The sequence below is a fragment of the Microcaecilia unicolor genome, chromosome 11 (genome assembly GCF_901765095.1).
Source record: "Microcaecilia unicolor chromosome 11, aMicUni1.1, whole genome shotgun sequence".
Lineage (NCBI taxonomy): Eukaryota > Metazoa > Chordata > Amphibia > Gymnophiona > Siphonopidae > Microcaecilia > Microcaecilia unicolor.
In genome coordinates, this window is record NC_044041.1 from 61,992,401 (window position 1) to 62,007,920 (window position 15,520).

Sequence of the window (15,520 nt, forward strand, 5' to 3'; positions counted from 1 at the left end):
CTATAACACCCACAAATTGCCCATTTCCCTGCCCATAACCATGCCCCTTTTTGGCTATGTGCATTAGAGTTTAGGTGCCCTGCGTTACAGAATACGCTTAGCGAGTTGTGCGTGTAAATTCTAATTATTGCCAATTAGTGCTCATTATTGCTTGATAAGTGCTGTTATAAACACTGATTAGCTTGTTAAGCCAATAAAGTTACGTGCATTGTTATAGTTAATTATATATTTCTTTATTTAGATTTATTATTATATTTTATATATTTATATATAATTTGCTCTGTGAATTGTTCTGACTTGTTTAGCAATAAGTGACGGTATAATAAAATAAACGATAGAATATGCTTGATTTTGGCGAGGAATACTAGGCGTGATATATATAATTCAGGGGACAGTGTACACATTTACATAGTAATCATAGCCAACAACATGGTAATCATAACAAACAAAAAAACATACTTAATGATCATTTTTTTTTTTTATTATTCTGTTTATTCAATTTAATATTTCATTTACGCATATACATAAATTGGAATTTTAAAGAAATATACAATAATGAAAAAAAGACAATCAGGTAAAGAAAAAATATATGTTTGTCCACATTAATGATCCAAGAACTAGGAACTCAAATTTAGAACAAAATAGCTGAGGCGGTTCCCACCCCAGTCAATTTTAACAACAGGAAAGACAAGAAATCAAGTCGGAGCAACCGATTATAGCATTCAATCCTGACAAACAACAGACTACTCTTTACTCACTATAAATTCTAAAAGTTTTCCCGGCTCAAAGAAAATGTAATTAGTGGATTGAAAAGTAATATAGCATTTGCAAGGAAATTTAAGTATAAAGGATCCACCTAATTGTAGGACCCTTGCTTTTAATAATAAAAAGCCTTTTCTTTTTCTTTGTGTCTCTCGAGAGAGATCAGGGAACACTTGAATTTTTGAACCTAGGAAAGGTGTAGAGATATGGCGAAAAAATAACCTAAATATATTATTACGGTCCAATTCTAATGCAAACGAAACCAGCAATGTTGTCCTTTCTGTAATAACATCCATTGAACTTTCCAAAATCTGAGTTAAGTTCAAATCAGGTAGAGAAGGTTGTACATTATTAACTCGAGCTCCAGAAATGTATAACACCCTAGTAAGAGGAGGAAAAGCTTCTGAGGAAAGCCCCAGAACTTCAATAAAGTATTTTTTTAACATTTCCTTAGCTGGAGTCAAAGGAGATTTAGGAAAGTTCAAAAAGCGTAAATTATTCCTTCGTAGTTGGTTTTCCATATAGTCAATTTTTTTCCCTTGAATGGTATTATCTTTGATAACTGCAGAAATAGATTCCTTTATAGAATTTACCTCAGGTTCAAGATGGTCGATTCTATTCATCTGTTCAGTTACCTTAGTGGAAAGTTCTGAGTGAGCCTGAGATAACTTCCCCATATCTGTACGTAAAGTTTCTGCTACTTGGAGTAGTGTGTTGTTTAGTCCTTGGATTGCCTCCCAAATGGAGTCCATTGTAACAACAGATGGTCTAACTAATTCCCGGACACTAACGGAGGGCTCACTCAGTTGTCGCTCAGGCAAAGCCGCTAACAGCCTCAAGCCTGTTTGCGAGGGTGTTTCCAACGGAGATGAGGTAGCTATGGGGTCTCCACTGCTATCGGCAGGGACTACACTACCGGTCGCTCCCGCCAATTGCCTCTCCATAGCCATCTGTTCCCCTCCGGGTCTCTGGGGCGTTGTTATCGGAGGGGGACTCAACGTCACTCCCTCTATGCTGAGGTCCGACGTTTCCATCGGGCCCCTCGAAGCGCCGGCTTGAGTCCTCTGCAACAGCAGTCCCGCCTCCTCCAACGTCGTCTGCCGAGAGGGAAAGGGGTTCACCCGTCCTGTGGAGCTCGGTAAGTTGGATTTACCCTTTCTCTTCCCCATAATCAACCAGGGAAGGTTCCAACTCGCGATTGTGATGTAAGGGGTCAGGAGCTGCTGTTCATGCGTCTTTCCAGATCGCCATCTTGGATCCCATTATTCCTATTTGAACATGATGATCATTTCATAAAATAAAAAATAAAGGAATTTCTCATATTATATAGGTTTCACTAATAACTATTAATGAATAGTGTGAGAAAGAAGACTATAAAACGTACAACTAATTTTTACTAAGTACAGGAATATTCGGAATGAAATACGAAGGTGAAAGATGCAAAGACTGGGGAGAAGAAAAAGCTTGTTGGTATAACTATGCGTTTATGTTCTTGCTGAATTTCAGATATGACATTTCTAGTCATAATTCATCAGGAAGAACATTCCAAAGAGCAGGGTCCTGTTATGAAAATAAAGCGTGGTAGGTGGATTCCAAACTAATCTTATTAGCAGAAGAGAGTGTTACAGACTGGATGGTACAGGACTAGTACATTTGCTAAAGCAGGAATTGAATGCACTTAAAGCAACTTCTAGCACTGCACAAAATCATACTGCACAGAATCATACCAAATTCTCACCACTGCCTCAAAGGATAAAAACACCTAAGAATAGATGGTTCACGGTAGGCTCAGGTAGGCTTCGTTATGTGACAAAGAAGCATCCGCCCTCACAAGTGTTGCCCCTACAGAATTCTTTTGCTTCACTACAGCACTGTGATGTTCCTGAAAATAAAACTGAGGCGGAAGAAAAAGAAAAAGCAAGGAAGGTGGAACAAAGAGAAAAGACACCCCCAAATCACTAAAACTGAAACACATACTAGGAAATGTAGATGGAAAGCGATGACCACAAATGCTCGCAGTCTAAGCAATAAAGTTCATGACCTTAAAGCCCTGATGTTGGAGGCAGACTTAGACATTGTTGCAATCACGGAGACGTGGCTGAATGGTTCCCATGAATGGGATGCAAACATACCAGGCTATAATCTTTTTAGGAAGGATAGAGAGGGGCATAAAGGTGGAGGAGTAGCTCTGTATGTGAGAAATGATATCACAGCGACTGAAATGACAGGGAACTGGGGAAAGGAAGAAGCGATATGGATCACCTTAAAAAGAGAGGATAGAACCTCTGTCCACGTGGGTGTTGTCTACAGACCCCCGACACAATTGGAGGAACTAGATAAAGATCTCATCGCTGATATTCAAAAGTTGGGGAAGAAAAGAGAGGTGCTGTTGTTGGGAGATTTCAATCTGCCGGATGTAGATTGGAAGGTTCCATCTGCGGAATCGGAAAAAAGTAGAGAGATCATGGATGCTTTTCAAAGTTCTTTGCTCAGACAAATGGTGACGGAACCCACAAGGGAGGGAGCGACGCTAGATCTGGTACTCACAAATGGGGATAGTGTATCAAATATCCGAGTGGGTGCCCACCTGGGCAGCAGTGACCATCAAATGGTTTGGTTTGATATGACGGCTGAAGAGGAGGGTGGCCACTCAAAACTGAAAGTCCTGGATTTCAAGCGTGCTGACTTTTGTAAAATGGGGGACTACCTGAGGAAGGAGCTGATGGGCTGGGAGGATGTACGAGAAGTGGAAGGGCAGTGGTCCAGGCTGAAAGAAACTATAAATAGGGCCACAAACCTCTATGTAAGGAGAGTAAATAAAAGCAAGAGAAAAAGGAAACCGATATGGTTCTCCAAGCAAGTGGCTGAGAAAATAAAGGCTAAAGAGTTGGCGTTCCAGAAATACAGAAAAACTCAAAAGGAGGAACACGGAGAGGAATACCGGATGAAACTGAAGGAAGCCAAGAGAAAGATACGTCTGGCGAAGGCGCAAGCGGAAGAACAAATGGCTAGAAATGTAAGGAGGGGCGACAAAAATTTCTTCAGGTATATTAGTGAAAGGAAAATGACTAAAAAGGGAATTGTGAGACTGAAAGATGCTCCGAACCGCTATGTAGAAAATGATGAAGAAAGGGCAAATTTGCTAAATAGATACTTTTGTTCTGTTTTCACAGAAGAAAATCCTGGAGAAGGACTGAGATGGACTGACAAAAGTACATGTGAGAGTGGATTTAGCACCGTTCATGGAAGAGAGTGTGTATGAACAACTAGGAAACCTCAAGGTGGACAAAGCCATGGGACCGGATGGGATCCACCCCAGGATATTGAGGGAGCTCAGAGAGGTTCTGGCTGGTCCTCTTAAAGATTTGTTTAATAAATCCTTGGAGACGGAAGAGGTTCCGTGCGATTGGAGAATGGCGGAGGTGGTGATAGCGAAGAAGCTGGAAACTACAGGCTGGTAAGCCTCACTTCGGTTATTGGAAAAGTAATGGAAGCGATGCTAAAGGACAGGATAGTGAATTTCCTGGAAGCCAATAAGTTGCAAGATCCAAAACAACATGGTTTTACCAAAGGGAAATCGTGTCAAACGAATCTCATTGAATTCTTTGACTGGGTGACTGGAGAATTGAATCAAGGACGTGCTATGGACATAATCTACTTAGATTTCAGCAAAGCTTTTGACATGGTTCCCCACAGGAGGCTCTTGAATAAACTGGACAGGCTGAAGATAGGACCTGAAGTGGTGAACTGGATTAGGAACTGGTTGACGGACAGAAACCAGAGGGGGGTGGTGAATGGAATTCGTTCGGAGGAGGGGAAGGTGAGTAATGGAGTGCCTCAGGGATCGGTGCTGGGACCGATTCTGTTCAATATATTTGTGAGTGACATTGCCGAAGGGTTAGAAGGTAAAGTTTGCCTTTTTGCGGACGATACTAAGATTTGACACCGGGGAGGGAGTGGAAAGCATGAAAAAGGATCTGCGGAAACTAGAAGAATGGTCTAAGGTTTGGCAATTAAAATTCAATGCGAAGAAATGCAAAGTGATGCACTTAGGGAGTAGAAATCCACAGGAGAAATATGTGTTAGGCGGGGAGAGTCTGATAGTTACGGACGGGGAGAGGGATCTTGGGGTGATAGTATCTGAGGATCTGAAGGCGACGAAACAGTGTGACAAGGCGGTGGCCATAGCCAGAGGGTTGCTAGGCTGTATAGAGAGAGGTGTGACCAGCAGAAGAAAAGAGGTGTTGATGCCCCTGTATAAGTCGTTGGTGAGGCTCCACCTGGAGTATTGTGTTCAGTTCTGGAGGCCGTACCTTGTTAAGGATGTAAAAAATATGGAAGCAGTGCAAAGAAAAGCTACGAGAATGGTATGGGATTTGCGTTACAAGACGTATGAGGAGAAACTTGCGGACCTGAACATGTATCAGGAGGAAAGGAGAAACAGGGGTGATATAATACAGATGTTCAAATATTTGAAAGGTATTAATCCGCAAACGAACCTTTTCCGGAGATGGGAGGGCAGTAGAACGAGAGGACATGATATGAGAGTGAAGGGGGGCAGACTCAAGAAAAATGTCAGGAAGTATTTTTTCACGGAGAGAGTGGTAGATACTTGGAATGCCCTCCCGTGGGAGGTGGTGGAGAGGAAAACGGTAGCGGAATTCAAGCATGCGTGGGATAAACATAAAGGAATCCTGTGCAGAAGGAATGGATCCTCAGAAGCTTAGCCGAGATTGGGAGGCGGGGCTGGTGTTTGGGTGGTGGGGCTAGTTCTGGGCAAGACTTCTACGGTCTGTATCCTGAAAATGGCAGATACAAATCAAGGTAAGGTATACACAAGAAGTAGCACATATGAGTTTATCTTGTTGGGCAGACTAGATGGACCATGCAGGTCTTTTTCTGCTGTCATCTACTATGTTACTATCCAGCTTATAATCGAAAGTGATCGCCAGCTATCTTCCAACACAAATCGGGAGATGGCCGGCGATTTCTTAAAAGCGGCGAAATCGGTATAATTGAAAACGGCATTTAGACAGCATCGCTGCTTTCCCGCCAGCGAAAGTTCAAGGGGGCGTGTCGGTAGATTAGCGAAGGCGGGACATGGGTAGGCATGGGCGTGGCTACCAGATGGCCGGCTTTCGCCAATAATGGAAAAAAAAGCGGCGTTAAGCAGTATTTCACCGGGTTTACTTGGTCCTTTTATTTTCACGACCAAGCCTCAAAAAGGTGCCCCAAATGACCAGATGACCACTGGAGGGAATGGGGGATGACCTCCCCATACTCCCCCAGTGGTCACCAACCCCCTTCCATACTAAAAAAAATAAAACTAAAAACCTTTTTTGCCAGCCTGTATGCCAGCCTCAAATGCCGTACCCACCTCCATGACAGCAGAATGTGTTGTATCCTCCGACAGCCTTTCCCTGGTTGCGATGTGGTTCTCAGGTGAGTGTGACACCTTTTCTGTTAGGTGCCCTGCAGAGTCACATTAGCAGTGCATTGTGGTGGGTGTAGGGTACTGGGCTGTACTCCCATGGTGCTTTTCCCCCCTGCTAACTGGGTCAGAGTGTGCCCTGTTTTGTTTCCTGTTGTAGTCCATGCGGTAGTGGCCATTTTTGTAAGCCAGTTTTAGTTCCCTTTCCTCTGTTACCCACGTTAGATAACACAGTTCTTACCTTGCATGGTGCTGAAAGAGGGCATTGTACACCATTGTGCCAGCTCTGACCTACTGCTAATCTTAGTACCAGGGGACTCTTTGCCAGTGGGGCACAACCTCTGATCTTCAGTTAACTGTGAGTAAACGTGGTTATTTCAAGAAAGGACTTTTTCAGAGAGATTAGTCTTCAGGTGTGAACTGGTGTGCCAAAGTTATACAGCAGCAATAAGTCTTAGAGGCTGTATGCAGGTCCCTGGAGCAATTTTAGTGGGTGCAGTACATTTGTGGGTAGTGGGTTTGGGGGGGGGGGGTTGGGGGGCTCAGCTCCCAAAGTAAGGGAGCTATGCATGTGGGAGCTTTTCTGAAGTCCATCGCAGTGACCCCTAGGGTGGCTGGTTGGTGTCCTGGCATGTCAGGGGGTCAGTGCACTAAAAATGCTGGCTCCTCCTTGAATTTGGCCGGGGTTTGAGATGGCCGACATAACTTTCCATTATCGCTGAAAAACAAACCCGGCCATCTCAAACCCGGCGAACTCCAAGGCATTTGGCCGGGCTAAACCGTATTATCGAAAAAAAAGATGGCCGGCCATCTTTTTCGATAATACGGTTCCGGCCAGTTGTAGCACCGCCGCCAACATAGATCGCCGGCGATCTATTTGGCCGGCGACGTTCGATTATGCCCCTCCACGTTACTATACTGAGGTTGATTGAAGTGAAGGTAGTGATGTACTTGTATTAATATTTTCCATGTCATTCTAGCTGTCACTGGAAGCCAATAAAGTTTGATAAGTCAAGAGGTTTTAGGTTCACATTATTTAATATGAGTGATCACGTTGGCTGGAGTGCTCTGGAGTAGCCGGAGACTTTAGTGCAGTGTTTTTAGTGTGTGCTAAAATTAACGCACACTATAAATGCTAATGCACCCTTAGTGCTGCTTAGTAAACAGGGCCCTTTGTTTTATTTGTACTTTATCAGGTACCCTTATTTTATTTTAGGTTTTATTTGTTCCTTATAAGGTGCCTTTATTTTATTGCATGTTTTATTTATATTGTAGGGGCACTAGTTAGTTGAGAATCTAACTATGGGGGTCTTTTACTAAGCTGTGGGAGCATTTTTAACTAGCAGTAGAAATCAGCTGGCGATAAAAGCCAAGACGCCTATTATATTCCTGTGGGTGGCTCGACATTTGCCACCAGCTGATTTCTACAACAAGCTAAAACCTTTACCGCGACTTAGTAAAAGACTCCCTATATTTTTTTTGCTGTGGGACTGAGTCCTGATGCAACAGATGCAAAACATGGCCATGTTGGTTGAGGTTCTTATAGTGGTTTATAAAAGATAAGTGCTCAACATAGAGAAATTTTGTTACTCAATATCTGGGATTTTGATTAAACGTTTTCATAAAAAATTATTAATGAAAAATTTATCCCCCTGTTTACTAAGCTACGCTAGTGTCTTCTGTGTGTCGGCATTGCCGCCCAGCTTAGTAAACAGGGGGGTTAAAGAAGAAAAATTAAACTGGACCAATGATGATGTCAGCAAATCATAAAGGGGTCCTTTTACTAAGCTATGGGAAAAAGGGCCCTGTGGTAGCAGCGGGGGCTGTTTTTCCCATGCGCCAGGGCCCTTTTTACTTCAGCAGTTAAAAAGCCCCTAAACAAAATGTCCATGCGGTAAGGTAACTCTTACCACGTGGCCATGCGGCAGGCAGCACTTACCACCACCCACTGAGGTGGCAGTAAGAGTTCCCGCAGTAACCCAGTGGTAATCGGGCAGTGCGTGGTGATGCCTGATTACTGCCGGGTTAGCACCACGCTACAAAAAGGTTTTTCCGGCATGCAAGAAATGGAGCACGCTCGAGCCAGAACTAGCGCTGGCAGCTGCGTGGGACGGCAGCAGTTTCAGGATAACGTGCAGTAAGCCAGCGTTGGGCTTACTGAGCATAGGAGGGCTTGAGGTACAGTTTACGTACAACCAGCAGTGAGCAGTGCTACAGAAAGGAGATGTAATACACTTCCGATCTCCTGGCTTTCTACTCTGTTAATTGGAAGCATGAGTTATAAAAATAATGATTTGATTATTTTATCTCTATTATAGTTCTGTTAATGCTTTAAATCACAGGTCAACATGAACTTTAAGTTCTGATCTTTGCCTTCATCGCAGCATGATAACAGCCATAAAGTGTTTATTCCAGTCAACCTCCAGTTTAATTTTAGTGCTATATTCAGCTTGGATTACTTAGAAGCTCGTTTTCAAAGCACATAGACTAACAAAGTTTGTCTGTTTGAATGCAAAGAAATAAAGGTAATAAATAAACACAAAAAAAGCATGTGGATTCTTGGCATTTACGCAGAAGTGTACACTGTCGCTCCTGTAACCTGCTGTACAGTGTCAGACTCACCTGTAACCGTGTAAAGGGCTGTGATCAGCAGCAGCATGATAACTGCCACATAGATGTTCAGTTTCATGGCCTCTTGTATAAATATGCCCCCCGAGAACATGTCAGCCTAAAAAATGAAAAAGAGGAATGACTGGCTGGTGCTGTGGCAGGAAGGGAGGATGGCAGATGGGGTAAGGAGGTGGCAGTGAGGAAGGATAGAGAGGGGGGAGGGGAAATGGGGGCAAGGAAAAGATGCTGCTGTTTGCAGTGGGCAGCAACGTGGTCTCACTGTTTAAGAGTAGTTTATCAAAGCTCATAAAAGACTAATGAAAAGAAATAAAGTTAATTAGAGAACTGGAATATTATCATCTGTGGGCAGGTGGGGATGCTTAGCCTGGAAAATGGTAAGATTAGTTTTTCTGTGTACTCCCTCCCCCCCCCCCCCTCCTTTCCAGCTGTAGAATGGGACAAGATCTTCCTATCACTGAAGTCACCTCTCAGTTCTCACACCTTTTTGTATTAGGTGACTTCAGCTTACACTTTGACTGTCTAGCAAGGGGTTCAAACTATTGCTGGAGGGGTTGGGCTTTGACCAGCATATCTCCTTTCCTACTCACCCTCAACTTAAAATTATCTTTGAATTCCTCTGTAGATTGGGTGGCATCTCTGTCTTGGTCTGTGAATTTCCACTACTGAAAACATTAAGCTCTTCACCTCCAACACCTCTCTATATTTAAGAAGGAAAAAGGCCTCACAGAGCTCCTAGAAAACGGTTATCTATCGGAGCTAAATCAGGTCTAAATTGACCCTCTGTTCATCATTGGCCAAAACCTTCAAAGTTGTGAAAAGGTGTGTGGTATTATAGTCTTCTACACACATTAATCCACATAAAATGTTCAAAGGGTGTGGTACTATAATTTGAGGCTGGCAAAAAGTATTTTTAAAGATTTTTTTGAAGATGGGAGGGGGTTAGTGACCACTGGGGGAGTAAAGGGAGGTCATCCAAGATTCCCTTCAGTGGTCATCTGGTCAGTTCAGGCACCTTTTTGATGCTTGGTCATGAAAACAAATGGACCAAGTAAAGCCGCCCAAGTGTTCGTCAGGGACGCCCTTCTTTTTTCCATTATCAGCCGAGGACGCCCATCTCCTAAGCACGCCCCAGTCTCACCTTCGCTACACCTCCAACACGTCCCCGTGAACTTTTGTCATCCTCACGACGGAAAGCAGTTGAGGGCGCCCAAAATCGGCTTTCGATTATGCCGATTTGGGCGACCTTGCGAGAAGGACACCCATCTCCCGATTGGTGTCGGAAGATGGGTGCCCTTCTCTTTCGAAAATTCACCTGCTAGTGAAACATGTGAACATGGCATTGTAAAGTAAGACCATAAGGTGATTCCCAAGTCCAGTCAGAGGTCAGCCAGATGCTAGTGCTGTCATAGTCTGATTCCTTATTCCCCCTGTTCATTCTGTACGATATATGTGTTTATACTCCACAGAGCAATGCAAAAAAACAAAGTTTGAGAGGAAATGCAATCTTTTTGAGCACTGAAATAAGCGTAGCACTTGTCTTGCAAGATGCCCTCTTAGACATTCAGTCAGAGGAATTTTCTCTTCTTCTGAATACAAAAAGATGGCATTTATGTGTTTAGAAACATGATCATAATAGCTAAAGGGAAGTGTGAGATAGTGACTGCCTTAAACTGGGGGTGGGGAAGGGTGTCCTCTATGATACGTAAGCAAGTGATCCCTCCTTATCACCCTTTTCCCCTTCCTTTTATCACTTTTCTCTCACTACATGATAAAAGAGGAGGTTTGCACTGTCAGATGGGGTGCAGTGAATGCATGATTCAGAATATCAGAAAGGATAAGGGAGAATAGATAGCAATAAACAGAAGTAGGGAAGATTAGACACTGCTTGAGAGCTTCGAATAACATTAAAGAGGATCTAACAATGCTAAAACTAAGTGGGCAGTAGAGCTAAAGAAGAACTAGGCACTGTTAGTGCACACTGAATCGTTTTACAGCTTATTACAGGGCCAAAGTACATTATAAAAAGACCCTTTAGACCATGTCTGGTAAAGTCAAACACTGAACAGAGATAGGGAGGACTTCCCAGGAGCCAAAATGTTAGAAAACAGAGCTTGTCAGCACTAGTACTCACTGGTCAGCAATTAGGGAGTGTCAGAGCACAGCAGCATTAGAGGGCACAGGCAGCATTATGGAGCACAGGACAGTGTTAGGGAAGGTTAATATGTGGCAGCATCGGAGAGCGTCAGAGCGCAGCAGCATTAAGCAGCGCAGGGCAGCATTATTTATTTATTTGGATTTTGCTCACACCTTTTTCAGTAGTAGCTCAAGGTGAGTTACATTCAGGTACACTGGATATTTCTCTGTCCCAGGAGGGCTCACAATCTAAGTTTATACCTGAGGCACTGGAGGGTTAAGTGACTTGCCCACGATCACAAGGAGGAGCAGTGGGATTGGAACTGGCCACCTCTGGGTTGCAAGACCGGTGCTCTAACCACTAGGCCACTCCTCCTGAGTGGCCTAGTGGTTAGAGCACAGAACAGTGTTAGAGACTCAGGAGCGTTAGTGTGTGGTAGCATTGGACAGCGTCAGAGTACAGCAGCATTAGGGAGCATAGGACAGTGTTGGGGAGTGTTAGTATGTGGCAGCATTGGAGAATCATCAGAGTGCAGTAGCATTAAGTAGCACAAGGCATCGGAAAGCGTCAGAGCGCAACAGCATTAGAGGGTACAAGGCAGCATTAGGGTAGCACAGGACAGTGTTTGGGAGTAGTCCAGCGCAGCAGCATCAAGGTGCATTAGGTTAGGAATCACTGAGCAGCGTTAGGGAGCATCGGTGCATTGCTGTATTAGGCAGCATTAGGAATGGCAGCTGAACTCACCGAGATCTTCGTGAACACATAGAGCAATAAAGAGAGGACTGACAGGTAGATCCGAATTCGCTGACCTCCAAACCGTTTCTTCAAATATTCTGGCATTGTGACCACCTGAAGAGACCAGAAAGAAGACATGTAAAATGGAGAGAGAGTGAAATGTTTGAAGACAGTGCAGGATGAAGAAAGAGAAAAGTTATGAGAGAGAGAAAAAGAACTAGAGTGAGTGATGGACAGTTAAGAGAGTAATTTTCAGTAGCAGAGGTCACCATTTTTAAATGCATTTTGCCAAAGTGATGGTACCTATGAGGGAGGCGCCATCTGTCTGTCTATCTGTCCATCTGTTTGTCCTTCTATACGTAGGACCTGTGGGCACTGTGGCTACTTGAGCACTTCTAATATTGAGCCAACTCCTTGACTATATCCAAGGAGGGGTAACTTCCATTGGGTTTAGCACCTCCAATAATTTTGAAAAGTTGGCTCTTATGCATCTGTTTGCATAGGCACAAAGACACACACAAAAAAAAAAATAACAGAGAGTGTGTGTGTCCTTATGCCTATGCATACAGATGCATAAGAGCCAACTTTTCAAAATTATTGTGTGCATGTCTTTATATATATATACACACAGCCCCTGTCACCCTAACGAGGCAAACTTTACCATATCTTTTTTTTTTGTTTTTTTTTTTTTTGTTACATTTGTACCCCGCGTTTTCCCACTCATGGCATGCTCAATGCAGCTTACATGGGGCAATGGAGGGTTAAGTGACTTGCCCAGAGTCACAAGGAGCTGCCTGTGCCAGGAATCGAACTCAGTTCCTCAGGACCAAAGTCCACCACCCTAACCACTAGGCCACTCCTCCACTCCACTCTTCAGACATGCTTGAATTTGCAAATGGAAGAAGGGGAAACAGGCCATTTTGTCACACTATAAAGAGGGCAATTTTATGGAGAGCACCTATTTTTAGGCACCATTAATGCACCATTGAGAAAAGTGGGTACCTTCTAGCATAACCAGATAACTACATTTATAGATGCCATCCATACAGCTGGTGTAAATGCTCACACCTAGATTGGGGAGATACATGTGAACTTACAGTATTGTATAAGTTATGCAGATGTGAACACCCATCTGCAAAGTAACAACCGTTGAAGATAAGTGCATACTTCTAGAATAACGTGTAGGCGGATAATTGTTTACCTGCATATATGTGTTCCCCTACGTGCATAAATGACAAATACCAGCATTTATACAGACAAGCTCTTCAGGACTCTCTTGCCACTGAAAACACAATATTGAAGCACCACCTCTACTGGCAGAAATGCAGTTGCAGGACTCCTGCTCAGCTTAGAGGGAACAGCACCAATTCCCGTGTACAATTCTGGGTACCAGACTTATGCCAGCTGAAATCTGGTGTAAATTCCAGTGCATGTAACTTCTTGGAACGCTCCTGACACACCCATGCCCCTTCCAGGGTTACACCCCCTTTTCGGTTGCTCACTATGGTGTCCATTTACCAAGGTGTGGCAGGGGCCGTTTTTGCTGCGCACTGTGGCCCTTTGTACCGCAGCAGGTAAAAAAGGCAGAAAATAGCCATGGCCATGCGGTAAGATTGCTCTTACCGTATGGCCATGCGAAGGAGGAGTAACCTAGTGGTTAGTGCAGCAGACTTTGATCCTGGGGAATTGGGTTCGATTCCCACTGCAGGCACAGGCAGCTACTTGTGACTCTGGGCAAGTTGCTTAACCCTCCATTGTTCCTGGTACAAATAAGTACCTGTATATAATATGTAAACCGCTTTGAATGTAGTTGCAAAAACCACAGAAAGGCGGTATATCAAGTCCCTTTTCCCTCTCCCTATTTGAGATTCTACATGGAATGTTGCTGTTGCTACTATTTGAGATTCTGGAATGTTGCTACTATTGAGATTCTGTTGCTACTATTTGAGATTCTACATGGAATGTTGCTATTCCACTAGCAACATTCCATGTAGAAGCCTGCCCTTGCAGATCAGCAATGCGGCCGCGCAGGCTTCTGTTTCTGTGAGTCTGACGTCCTGCACGTATGTGCAAGACATCAGACTCACAGAAACAGAAGCCTGCGCGGCCGCGTTGCTGATCTGCAAGGGCAGGCTTCTTCATGGAATGTTGCTAGTGGAGGAGTAGCCTAGTGGTTAGTGCAGCGGACTCTGATCCTGGGGAACTGGGTTTGGTTCCCACTACAGCTCCTTGTGACTCTGGGCAAGTCACTTAACCCTCCATTGCCCCAGGTACAAATAAGTACCTGTATATACTATGCAAGCCGCTTTGAATGTAGTTGCAAAACCACAGAAAGGCGGTATATCAAGTCCCATTTCCCTTTCCCATTGAGGTGGCGGTAAGGGCTCCCATGCTAACATAGCGGTAACCGGGTAGCATACAGCGCTGCCCAATTAAGGTCGGGTTAGCCCTATCTTCCTCAGCGCAGGCTGGAACTACCCACTTTGGCCCAGCAGTAGCTCCAGATTAGTGTTGGGCTTACCACCACTTTGTACAAGGGCCCCTATGGGATTTAGGCACCCAGCATTACAGGGCTCGGCAAGTTGCACATGAAAATCCTAATTGGTGCCAATTAATATCAATAATTGATTGTTGTCATGCAATTACTGATGGTTAACAGCTCATCTCAGAAACACGCCCCAAATGTGGGCACCATATATAGAATCCAGGGGTAAGTGCACTTTTCAACATGTTAATTAATTAATTTATTTATTTGTTGCATTTGTACCCCACATTTTCCCACCTGTTTGCAGGCACAATGTGGCTTACATAGTACCGTCAAAGGTGTTTGCCCAGTCGGTGGATAACAAATACAAAGTTGTATAGTGATCGTATGATGTATAAGTGGAGGGTCAGAACGGATGAAGATTGCTTGATGTCCTGTTCGATCATAGTAATGCTGTGTTGGTAGGTAAAGAGGGTTACATGGGGTTGCTGGGGTAGGCCTTTTTGAAGAGGTTGGTTTTTAGTGATTTCCTGAAGTTCAAGTGGTCGTGGATTGTTTTCACAGCTTTTGGGAGCCCGTTTCATAGTTGTGCGCTTATGTAGGAGAAGCCGGCTGCGTAAGTTGTTTTGTATTTCAGTCCTTTGCAATTTGGGTAGTGTAGGTTTAGGTAGGATATTGACGATCTGACTTTAATCTAATTTAAACACTGACACCTGCATTTAGATTAATATATATATTCAACACCGCTATATACAGTATGTGCACAGTCAATGGTGTAATATGGTCACTGCCACAATGGCTATCAATTTAGTTTAGGTCAGCTATTGAGCCAAGTCCTAACTAAATGAACAACTTATCCATGCAGAGGATAATTCTATAAAATATGCCCTAACAGTTCCGTGCTGGTGATGCATATAAATTAATAGAATGATGGCATATATTCACACATGTATATGCCAAAATTCCACCTAAGTACTATTCTTTAAATATGCACATATTTTTAGGGAGACTACAGAAAGGCAGAGTCATGAGTAGCACTTGCATGCATACCTCACACAATACTATACGTTATGCGCATATCAGTGGAAATCAGACGCACACACTTAACACCCACTCTATGACTGGCATAAATACTCATTGCTTCTTGTGTTTAAAGTATTGACAAATAATATCTCACCAATCTTTTCCGCTAGTATGCATACACATCAGCCTTCACGAACCTTATGTTCTTCCTCAGCACATTATTGGATGTTCCATCATTTCGATTGATTAGGCTTGAGGAATATAGAGCGATGACTTTCCTATTTCACAGGACCTAAACTGTGGAATGAGTTCACACAGT

At 43.6% G+C, this 15,520-nt stretch overlaps 1 protein-coding gene across 1 annotated transcript in view; it reads right to left on the reverse strand.

The window, feature by feature from the left end:
- The window catches only part of SLC5A1 (solute carrier family 5 member 1), a 72,282-nt gene that overhangs the window by 30,655 nt on the left and 26,107 nt on the right, over window positions 1-15,520 (reverse strand). Inside the window, exons 5-6 of the mRNA XM_030219199.1 lie at window positions 11,703-11,807; window positions 8,816-8,921 (exon numbers count right to left, since the gene is read on the reverse strand). Of these exons, the coding sequence (XP_030075059.1) occupies window positions 8,816-8,921; window positions 11,703-11,807 (211 nt within the window). The remainder of the gene's footprint in view (window positions 1-8,815; window positions 8,922-11,702; window positions 11,808-15,520) is intronic.